Here is a 13,518-nt window from a genome sequence, read left to right as displayed (position 1 = left end):
AATTTCCAAAAATTACTACATTTCTCTTTTTTTTCAGAAAAGATGGGGTGCAGAGTGTACATTAATGAGAAAAAAATGAACTTTTTTTGGATTTATATATTTGTATTTATTTTTACTTTTCTTTTTATTTTTTTTATAGAGAACCATTTTAATGGTGTCCATCTAGCACTTAGCAAAATACTGGTAACCATTAGCTTGTTTACTATTGCGATTTCATTACTTTTAATTTTATATATTTCATTCAATCCATTTACAATGGCTATCTTACGAGATGATGTAACCCTAAAAATAAATATCGACAAGCTGCACTGTGTTATTTATAAGGGACATATATATATATATATGTATATATATATATATATATATATATATACACACATATATAAGTCAGCACATGGGAGGGAAAAGAAAAGGATAACAAATAATAATCTTTAAACCAGTATCAGTAGGTATCAAATGCCAAGTGTGTCACAATGTACCAAATCCTACACCTCTAACATCATGTAAATAAATATATATATATATTCATTTTTTTGTTATTTATTAATACTTTTTAAAGGAATGTTAATTAGGTTTTATGTCACCATTCTATATTGTTAAGTGAAATTTGTAAAAAAAAATGTTTTGTGAAATAAATAAATAATAATAAAATATATATGTATATATAATAGATATAAACAGATGAAACTATATTAATTCATATATACATAAATGTATATATATATATATATATATATACATTTATATACACACCTATTCAATATATTAACATATATATAATATATATACCATATGTATATATACATACATATATATAAATATATATATATATATAAACTTATATACCTATATATATATTGATTTTGGTTATCTCGTTTGGGAAAGTAATGCTGATAAGGTTTTCTACATTGTTCAGAAAAATTACTAAAAAAATAAAAAATACCCCAACATGTATCCCTCCTTTGCATTCTCTAATAAAAAAAAAAAATCCCTAGAGATTACTTTGACCGCCCCCAACATGTTAGAGAGGATTTTCCCTGTGGTTTTCTTTGAGCAGTAAGTTCCCAAACTTCTCTCTATAGCTCGGAGTTAGGACTTGTAACATATTACATTTTATTATGTTTTTGAGTTGTTTTTAATCTTTGGTATTCATCGTTTTTTTTTTCTAGGACTTTTTTTTCAGGCCAAAAAGACGCCATGATTCTAGCTGGCTCTTTCCAGTCCTTTTGCACAGTGCGGCGGTGATGTCACGGCGCACCACCGTCCTTCCCGTATATAATAAGTGCTGAGCCAATACAAGCTGAGCCGCTGGGTAACTGCGAAATATATCCGAAGGCTCTTGTTATCGTGTGTGTCTCTGTGGGGTACAAGGTTTATCTGAGAGTGTAACTGGATACTATTACCAAGCAGAAAATAAAGATAATACTCACCCATTGAGCTGCTGTGAAAAGGCCTCCTCCTGGAGTTATTGCTTGAATAATGATAGTACTGAGAGCCAGGCTTTGTGGGTGAGAGCGCTCCTGAATGCCCAATGTCCATGTCACCTCCGAGCAGGCTTTGCTAGAAACGACACATGAAAATAAAGCATCCATATTTATTCAAAGGCCAACATGTCCTCTATTGTTAACACATAGCAAAAGCATAAAAAACAACATAAACCCCCAAAACGCAATCTATGTATATTATGTAGCACTCCTAGATGGCGGCAATCCGGGAACACCAGGTCCGGTACTGGCTGGACCACCGAGAGCCGGAGACATACAATCACCTTATTCATCAGCCGTTCTGTGCTCGCTTTAAACACAAAAAAGGCAACATGCCAACAACATGATAGTCCATGGCACAGCAGACACTGACGGTTTATTTTTTTTTTTCTTGTTCTTTATTTTGCCATCATGTTTCTTGATTTTCATTTTGGACAAAAATTGTCAGAACGTAAAATTAAAAAAAAAAACGTGAAAATAAAAAAAGAACGTCAATTAAAATGAAATAAAATAATGAATTATAATAATAAAAAAAAATAATGGAAAATAATAAAAAAATACAAGAATGAAAAAAAAAATGTGAATAAATAAATAAAATAAAAAAACAAATTGTGTCAAATTTAAATAGTTAAATAGTTAATAATAATATTAATAATAATACTAAAAATAAATAAAAGCATGATGTTGCTAATAATAATACAATAAATTAAATAATAATAATCTTTATTTTTATATAGCGCTAACATATTCCGCAGGGCCTTACAGTTTTGCACACATTATCATCGCTGTCCCCAATGGGGCTCACAATCTAAATTCCGTATCGGTATGTCTTATAATAACAATATAAAGAATAATAAATAAAATGATAATAAATAAAATGATAATAATACTAAATAAAAGGATAAAATAATGAATAAAATAATTATAGTAATATAAAATAATAAATATAATAATAAAATTATAACGATAATAATAGCAATAATACTTAAAAAAAAATGCAATAGTAATACAATTATAACAATAGTCATAATAATAACAACAACAAATAATAATAATAAAATTATAATGATAATAGTAATAATACTAAAAAATAATACAACAATAATAATAATACAATTATAACAATAGTCATAATAATAACAACAAAAAGTAATAATAATACAATAATAATACAATTAATAAATATAATAAAAAATAAAAGGATACAAAAATATAATATAATTAATAAATAAAATAAAAAACAGTCAAATTTAATAGAACAAAACATAAAAAGTTACAAAAATCTTTACTATGATTAGTTGCGGGTGGGTGCAAATTTTTTTTTTTTTTTTTTACGTTTTACAAAAGAGATACATTTTTTCCTAAATTGAATCATCTCCTATTCTCCAACTAGAACGATGGTTACGAGCTGACGAACGTAGTTTGTTAGTGGAAAAGGAAGTTGAGGAAGAAGCGTCTTTTCTGGTGAAATTTCAAGTAGGAGAAAAAAGAAAAAAAATTGCGAAGGAACGAGGCGGCAATAAGGTTAATAAGATAAAGTTAATGATGAATTTACTCTGCACTAGGATGTAACTTACCCATAACACCAGTCCCCTGATTACACCTAGCACTGAATACATTGGACCTGTAATTGTTCTCACATGGGCTGGAGCAGGTGCAAATCCCTTCATTTATATTAAGAGCAAATTTATCATTTAAAAAAAAAAAAAAAAAAGGAAAATTTAAAATTAAGTAGCGGAAAGAAATAAAAAAAAAATTCTAACTTTATCTTTACTTGTAATCAACTTTTACCGACTGAACTAATTACTGTACTTGATAAAGTACAGAATGTGTTTTGCCTAATCTAAATTCTAATCACCGTGTCACTCACAACAGACTTAGTAATGCTTCACTAACGCACTATTCACATGCAAAATACTCTAAATGGCCCAATTATGACTGTGCTCCTGTACCGCCGTTAACCCACTGAGGACTGAAACGTTTCACAAGACGCTCAACAAAGAGCCCTTGTCTTAAATTAAGTCAGGCTTTTAAAAAAAAAAAATTTTAAATAGCTCAACAAAGTGGCGAGTCTTCTGCCGGGAGCAGGCGGTCAAATATGAGCCGCGGAGATTGAAATCGGGGGGGGCGGCGGCGGCTTCTAGAAGTTTGCTCTGGGCTCACTACTCATCCGTAGACTCCTGTCTGTAAGACTTCTTACATGGGACTGCAGGTAGAGCAGGAAAGGCACGTCGTGTGCACAGAGCCAGTGTGGCGGCGGCAAAGCTCGGTACTACAGAGGTGCTCCGGGGGTCACTGTACGGGGCGCTCCGCTATGGCGGCACCGCTCCGTAATAAAGAGACGATGAAGGTGGCACCAGGAGTTATTACACTGAAGACCCAAAGAGGAGCGAGACACCAGAAACCTGAAGACAGGAGGGCGCTGTATATCTATCTATAGGAGTAAATGTCGGCGGCGCTCCAATATTTACCAATCACCACAGTGGACGTTATTCAGCCCATGAGGCGCGGTCACACACTATGGGATAAATCAAGTCCACTTTGGTTTTTGGTAAATATTGGAATGTTGCCTGCTAATTCTGCTTTAGATTTTTGCAAATAACAGATAATTTGCCATTGAGTCCATGCACCCCCCGATATGCTGCAATATATAGTGCGCTCTGCAGTGTTCTAATATCTATCTGTAGAGAGTAAAAATGAAGCAGGACCAAAATACTACACTAGGGGTACAGGGCTAATGGGACGCACAGTCTCTGGTCCAATATGATAGATGAAGAAGAATCAGCTGCGCTCCAATCAGAAATGAGAAAATAACGGACTTTTTATTAGAGCATTGAAGAAATGTTCTGTTATGGGACCAGAAAGTGTCGCATGGGCTAATAAAAAGTCCTATATTCTATCTGACTGGAGCAGTGCTAATTTTTCATCTGTCTATCTATCATCTATCATCTATCTATCATCTATCTATCATCTATCTATTATCTATCATCTATCATCTATCTATCTATCATCTATCTATCTATTATCTATCTATTATCTATCTATCATCTATCTATTTATCTATCTATCTATTATCTGTCTATTATCTATCTATTATCTATCTATCATCTATCTATCTATCATCTATCTATCTATTATCTATTTATTATCTATCTATCTATTATCCATCATCTATCTATCATCTATCATCTATCTATCTATCTATCATCTATCTATCTATTATCTATCTATTATCTATCTATCATCTATCTATTTATCTATCTATCTATCTATCTATCTATTATCTGTCTATTATCTATCTATCATCTATCTATCATCTATCTATCTATTATCTATTTATTATCTATCTATCTATTATCTATTATCTATCTATTATCTATCTATCTATCATCTATCTATCTATCTATTATCAATCTATCTATCTATCTATCTATCTATCATCTATCTATCTATCTATCTATCTATCTATCTATCTATCTATTATCTATCTATCTATCTATCATCTATCTATCTATCATCTATCTATCTATCTATCTATCATCTATCTATCTATTATCTATCTATCATCTATCTATCTATCTATCTATCTATCTATCTGTTATCTATCTATCTATTATCTATCTATCTATCTATTATCTATCTATCTATCTATCTATCTATCTATTATCTATCTATTATCTATCTATCTATCTATCTATCTATCTATTATCTACCTATTATCTATCTATCTATCTATCATCTATCTATCTATCTATCTATCTATCTATCTATTATCTATCTATCTATCTATCTATCTATCTATCTATCATCTATCTATCTATCATCTATCTATCTATCTATCTATCTATCTATCTATCATCTATCTATCTATTATCTATCTATCATCTATCTATCTATCTGTTATCTATCTATCTATTATCTATCTATCTATTATCTATCTATCTATCTATCTATTATCTATCTATTATCTATCTATCTATCTATCTATCTATTATCTACCTATTATCTATCTATCTATCTATTATCTATCTATCTATCTATCTATCATCTATCTATCTATCTATCTATCATCTATCTATCTATCATCTATCTATCTATCTATTATCTATCTATCTATCTATCTATTATCTATCTATCTATCTATCTATCTATCTATCTATTATCTATCTATCTATCTATCTATCATCTATCTATCTATCATCTATCTATCTATCTATCATCTATCTATCTATTATCTATCTATCATCTATCTATCTATCTGTTATCTATCTATCTATTATCTATCTATCTATTATCTATCTATCTATTATCTATCTAGCTATCTATCTATTATCTACCTATTATCTATCTATCTATCTATTATCTATCTATCTATTTATCTATCTATCTATTATCTATCTATCTATCATCTATCTATCTATCTATCATCTATCTATCTATCATCTATCTATCTATCTATTATCTATCTATCTATCTATCTATCTATCATCTATCTATCTATCATCTATCTATCTATCTATCTATTATCTATCTATTATCTATCTATTTATCATCTATATATCTATCTATCATCTATCTATCTATCTATCTATCTATCATCTATCTATCTATCTATTATCTATCTATCTATCTATTATCTATCTATCTATCTATCTATCTAGCTATTATCTATCTATCTATTATCTATCTATCTATTATCTATCTATTATCTATCTATCTATCTATCTATCTATTATCTATCTATCTATCATCTATCTATCTATCTATCATCTATCTATCTATCTATCATCTATCTATCTATTATCTATTATCTATCTATCATCTATCTATCTATCATCTATCTATCTATCTATCTATCATCTATCTATCTATTATCTATCTATCTATCTATCTATCTATCTGTTATCTATCTATCTATTATCTATCTATCTATCTATTATCTATCTATCTATTATATATCTATCTGTTATCTATATATCTATCTATCTATCATCTATCTATCTATCTATCTATCTATCTATCTATCATCTATCTATCTATCTATTATCTATCTATCTATCTATTATCTATCTATCTATCTATCTATCTATCTATCTATCTATCATCTATCTATCTATCTATCTATTATCTATCTATCTATCTATCTATCATCTATCTATCATCTATCTATCTATCATCTATCTATATATCTATCTATCTATCTATCTATCTATCTATCATCTATCTATCTATCATCTATCTATCTATCATCTATCTATCTATCTATCTATCTATCTATCTATCTATCTATCTATCATCTATCTATCTATCATCTATCTATCTATCTATCTATTATCTATCTATCTATCTATCTATTATCTATCTATCATCTATCTATCTATCTATCTATTATCTATCTATCTATCTATCTATCTATCTATCATCTATCTATCATCTATCTATCTATCATCTATCTATCTATCATCTATCTATCTATCTATCTATTATCTATCTATCTATTATCTATCTATCTATCATCTATCTATCTATCTATCTATCTATCTATCTATCTATCATCTATCTATCTATCATCTATCTATCTATCATCTATCTATCATCTATCTATCTATCTATCATCTATCTATCTATCTATCTATCTATCTATCTATCTATCTATCTATCTATCTATCATCTATCTATCTATCTATCATCTATCTATCTATCTATCTATCTATCTATCTATCTATCATCTTTCTATTATCTATCTTTCTCTTATCTGTCTGTGTGTATCCATCCTCCTCTCACCTATGGATCTCTCTTATGTCATACAGAAGTTTCTTGGGGCGATATATAAAGTAACGGCTGCCGTGTAATAGCAGTTTTCTACATCATAGTGTATGAGACTTTACACATTGTGTCCCATAATAATAATGCACAGGATGCCTGATAATAACCTCCAACCATCTCATGCAGAAGTCGCCATCATCTAACATTAGAATATTCCATTAGAAGGCCTGATATCAGATAGGATGGGAGGAGAGAGACTGTAAGTTTGATTTTTTTTCTAATATCCACTAGGTGGCACCGCATCTCATCCTAAAGCTTTACACCCCGATTTGTGTGAAAACAGCTACGTTTGTCATTGATTTCATTTCTGGTTTTCTCAGTTATTTGTTCCATGATATGTAGCGGAGATGAGTTTGTCACTGGATCATTTCTGGTCTCCCGAGGAATCTCTGAAGGAGGAGAATGCAGTACATTACAAACTCAGCTCTGCTACATCTCACAATCATCTGCTTTCTATTAATGATTTTGTATTGATACTTATCGATTTACACAGGGAACTAAAACATCGTGGTGAGAAGGGGGAGGAGGGTCCCCGTTGATGAAAAAAATGGAAACCACAAGATTTTCCCAATTTTTTTAAAAATGGTATAATTTTTTTTTTTTAAGATAAAAAAAAAAGAATAATATATATATTTTATTAGGAGAAAAGTATAAAGATCCTAAAAAGGGCTTTCTATCTCATGGCTTGGTAGTTCAGCTATCTGAATGACCAGGCTGTAATACTACATTTCACCTGTAGTGGCTGCTGCAGGGAAAATGAGCAGCAAACAAATCTCTGGAGTCGATCCTAACTGATCGCACCTGCAAATGCTCAGATTAAAGTGGGCTAATCTGATGATTTTCACCTTTCATCTATATATATAATTGTCTAAGTTTTTTCCATCTGTCTGTCTGTCTGTCTGTCCTGGAAATCCCACGTCTCTGATTGGTCGAGGCCGCCAGGCCTCGACCAATCAGAGACGGGCACAGTATCGACGTAGAAATCCCGCGTCTCTGATTGGTCAAGGCCGCCAGGCCTCGACCAATCAGCGACGGGCACAGCGACGATCCCGCGTCTGATTGGTCAAGGCCGCCAGGCGACGGGCACAGTATCGACGTAGATGTCATAATGGTTGCCATGGCGACGATGATGTCATAAAGGTTGCCTCGACCAATCAGCGACGGGCACAGCGACGATGATGTCATGATGGTTGCCATGGCAACGATGATGTCATAAAGGTTGCCTCGACCAATCAGCGACGGGCACAGTCTGCCGCGAATTCTGGAATCATCATTGTCCATATACTACCGGGACATGCATATTCTAGAATACCCGATGCATTAGAATCGGGCCACCATCTAGTGATTATTATAAGTGTCCAGGGCCACCATGAGGGCATTACTACCCTTACTGGCGTATGGGGCCAGATGAGCAGAGAGGACCCGTAGCAGGTCACCTCTGCTCTGCTCAGCGGGCCCCAGCGGCAGGATTCTGCCAGCTCAGTAACTTCCTGTGCGTGCTCAGACGTACGGGCAGTTAGAATCTTTTGCCGTGTGGGAGGAATCACAGGCTGGCAGCCAATCACAGGCTGGCAGCTGATGTCAGCGGGTATGTTGACAGCGTATGACATCAGTGTGATACGCCGGAACGAAGGTCCGCACCTCAACTGTATCGTGCGGAGGACATCACTGGATCTCGGCCAGGTAAGGAGAAACTTTTTTTACTTTTTTGTAAAACCATGATATGAGGAATATTATACACTATGGGGTGCATTATACTATGAGGTGCATTATACTACTATGGGGTGCATTATACTATGGGGTGCATTATACTCCTATGGGGCTGCATTATACACTATGGGGAGAATTACACTGCTATGGGGCTGCATTATACCATTATGGGGGTGCATTATACTGCTATGGGGGTGCATTATACTCCTATGGGGCTGCATTATACTACTATGGTATGCATTATACTATTAAGGATGACTATGGGGGCAATATGGAGAGATTTGGGGGCAGTATGGAGAGACATGAGGCAGAAAGGGAGGACATGTGGGGTCCAGAATGTGGGATAATATTACTGTGGGGGCTAAATAAAGTATATTATTTTTGAGGATACTGTTTTCAGTGTGGGGGAAAGGTCCTGTTTCTGTGTAGGGCGACACAATCACTTTCTTATTCATCTGGCATAGTATAGAGGTTGGGGAAACATTGGGGAATGTGCTCTAGATAACTGTGTTATTTTCTGCAGAGATGAGTCCTGGCTGGAAGTAGTGATGGTGGCATGAACTGGATGAAGAAGAAAAGCAAAGATGAAGGACTTCAACTAGAGAAGTCATCAGTGAGTCTCTAGACTGTACGCTTACACTATATACTGTATGCTATATACAGAGCTCCTGTGTATAATGTCACTGGTGATCACTGCATTACCTGTACGCTGACACTAAAATACAGAACTCTGTGTATAATCTCACTGGGGATCCCTGTGTTACCTGTACACTGACACTGTATACAGAGCTCCCACGTATAATGTCACAGGTGATCTTGGTATTACCTGTATACGGGCACTGTATAGTAAGTACAGATCTCCTGTGTATAATGGCATTATTATTGTGATTTTATATTAATGATCAGTATTGTAGTATTTGGTCACTATGTGGTGGTAATATGTGATCTGGTCATGGTGTGGCGGTATTTTTTCCTTGTACATGCTATTATTCCGCCACTGTGGTGGTAATATGTGGTCCAGCTATGGTGCGGTGGTATTTGTTCCTTGTATGTGGCAATATTGGTCACCATGTGATGGTAATATGTGATTCGGTCATGGTGCGGTTGTATTTGTCCCTTGTATGTGATGTTATTGGTCATTTCAAAAATTTCAAAATAAATAAAAATATACATAAAAGTGTGTTGGATATTTTAACAAATGTTTAATAATTTACAGTAGAGTAGAGCCTGGCCAAAAAGGTCTACCTTGTCATGGTGGCGAAGTAAAAAATCTTTTGGCCAAAACACAAGCTGCTGGCTATGTATGTGATCTGGTGATGGGAGCTAGGGTGGAGCCTGGGCGAAGCTTCAAGGGGGCCCTGAAATTTTTACCAGTACGGGGCCCCGAAATTCCTAGTGGCAGCCCTATAAGTGTCTGATGGATAATGATCACTCCTATGGGTCCCTCCTAGGGGGAAAGATGATCACCATATCCAAACAGAGATTCTTTTTTCTGATGCTTTCACCCCTAGTAGTTGGTATTGAACATTATGCTGCATGGTGTCTCAGTCTGATGACCTACAACCAACAAGTTGTAATATTACAGATGTACTAATGTATAAGAAGTGAGACCCCTGGAGGCCAAACACAAGAACTGTGAATTTAATAACAGATTAGGGCCATATTTGTAGTAAAAAAAAACCCAAAGAAGTTGTATCTTTAACGTTTCCTGCAAATTCTCTTATGGCGTACTGGCCCTTTAAATTGCACTGACTTCCAACTACTATAATAATCATAGAGAAAAATCTGACCTGTGTGTACATTAGACTTACAGGGGTTTTATGGGTCAGGGGTCTCATATATAAAGACCGGCGGGAGCCAAACACAACCTGGAATACAACTTTACTGCAGGTTTAACATCGGTTTATAGACTGGAAATAGCAGTAACACGAATGGCAGAATAACGAGCCTCTCTCCGCACCGCGAGAACGGGGAAACCTCTGCAGAGCAGGAACCAAGTGCTGCTGGCCCCGGATAAAGAAAGAAAATAAAGAAACATACCACAGAAATGATAAAAAAACAACCAAAAATATGGAAATAGTTACATTATAGGCAGAATATGTAATATATAGGATCTGCAGTCCAAAATATACAAAATACTGTCTGTCTACACATCTTACTTTCTACAGTATCTATCTATCTATCTATCTATCTATCTATCTATCTATCTATCTATCAATCATGTATCTATTATCTATCTATTATCTATCTATCTATCTATCTATTATCTATCTATTATCTATCTATCTATCATCTATCTATTATCTATAATCTATCATCTATCTATTATCTATCAATTATCTATCAATCATCTATTATCTATCTATCTATCTATCATCTATCTATTATCTATTATCTATCAATTATCTATCAATCTATTATCTATCTATCTATTATCTATCAATTATCTATCTATCTATCTATCTATCTATTATCTATCATCTATCTTTTATTTATCTATTATCTATCTATCTATTATCTATCTATTATCTATCATTATCTATTATCTAATTATTATCTATCTATCTATTATCTATCATCTATCTATTATTTATCTATTATCTATCTATCTATTATCTATCTATTATCTATCATTATCTATTATCTAATTATTATCTATCTATCTATTATCTATCATCTATCTATTATTTATCTATTATCTATCTATTATCTATCTATCTATCTATTATCTAATTATTATCTATCTATATATTATCTATCTATTATCTATCTATCTATCTATTATCTATCTATCTATCTATTATCTATCTATTATCTATCTATTATCTATCTATTATCTATCTATCTATTATCTATCTATCTATTATCTATCTATCTATCTATCTTATATCTATCTATTATCTATCTATCATCTATCTATTATCTATCTATCTATCTATCTATCTATTATCTATCTATCTATTATCTATCTATCATCTATCTATTATCTATCTATATATCTATTATCTATCTATCTATCTATCTATCTATCTATCTATCTATCATCTATCTATCTATCTATTATCTATCTATCTATCTATTATCTATCTATCTATCTATCTATCTATCTATCTATCTATTATCTATCTATCTATTATCTATCTATCATCTATCTATTATCTATCTATATATCTATTATCTATCTATCTATCTATCTATCTATCTATCTATTATCTATCTATCTATCTATTATCTATCTATCTATCTATCTATCTATCTATCTATCTATCTATCATCTATCTATTATCTATCTATATATCTATTATCTATCTATCTATTATCTATCTATCTATCATCTATCTATTATCTATCTATCTATCTATCTATCTATCTATCTATCTATCTATCTATCTATCTATCATCTATCTATTATCTATCTATCTATCTATTATCTATCTATCTATCTATCTATCTATCTATCTATCTATCTATTATCTATCTATCTATCTATCTATCTATCTATCTATCTATTATCTATCTATCTATTATTTATCAATCATCTATCTATTATCTATCTATCGATCTATCTAATATCTATCTATCTATCTATCTATCTATTATCTATCTATCTATCTATTATCTATCTATCTATCTATTATCTATCTATCTATCTATTATTTATCAATCATCTATCTATTATCTATCTATCGATCTATCTAATATCTATCTATCTATCTATCTATCTATCTATCTATTATGTATCTATTATCTATCATCTATCTATCTATAATCTATCATATATCTATTATCTATCTATCTATCTATCTATTATCTATCGATCTATTATCTATCGATCATCTATCTATTATCTATCTATTATCTATCATCTATCTATCATCTATCTATTATCTATCTATCATCTATCGATTATCTATCATCTATCTATCTATTATCTATCTATCATCTATCTATCTATCTATCTATTATCTATCATCTATCTATCTATCTATCTATCTATCTATTATCTATCATCTATCTATCTATCTATTATCTATCTATCATCTATCTATCTATCTATCTATTATCTATCTATCTATCTATCTATCTATCATCTATCTATTATCTATCATCTATCTATTATCTATCATCTATCTATCATCTATCTATTATCTATCTATCATCTATCTATCATCTATCTATTATCTATCTATCTATCTATCTACTATCTGTCTATTATCTATCTATCTATTATTTATCTATTATCTATCTATCATCTATTTATTATCCTATCTATAATCTATTATCTATCTATATATTATCCATTATCTATCTATTATCTATCTATTATCTATATATCTATCATCTAACTACTATGTATCTATCTATCAATCATCTATCTATCGATCTATTATCTATCAATCATCTATCTATTATCTATATATATATATTATCTATCTATCATCTATCTATTATCTATCTATTGATCTATCTATTAGCTATCAATCATCTGTCTATTATC

At 31.7% G+C, this 13,518-nt stretch overlaps 1 protein-coding gene across 9 annotated transcripts in view; it reads right to left on the bottom strand.

Annotated features, from left to right (window-relative positions):
• Positions 1 to 13,518, bottom strand: part of TCF4 (transcription factor 4) — a 581,252-nt gene that overhangs the window by 252,196 nt on the left and 315,538 nt on the right. For all 9 annotated transcript variants that reach the window (XM_069746012.1, XM_069746015.1, XM_069746018.1 and 6 more), the window contains one exon: positions 1,431 to 1,560. In XM_069746012.1, coding sequence (XP_069602113.1) covers positions 1,431 to 1,560 — 130 coding nt within the window. The remainder of the gene's footprint in view (positions 1 to 1,430; positions 1,561 to 13,518) is intronic.

Source organism: Ranitomeya imitator, chromosome 1, assembly GCF_032444005.1.
Source record: "Ranitomeya imitator isolate aRanImi1 chromosome 1, aRanImi1.pri, whole genome shotgun sequence".
NCBI lineage: Eukaryota > Metazoa > Chordata > Amphibia > Anura > Dendrobatidae > Ranitomeya > Ranitomeya imitator.
This window is presented reverse-complemented; position numbering and strand designations above follow the sequence as displayed.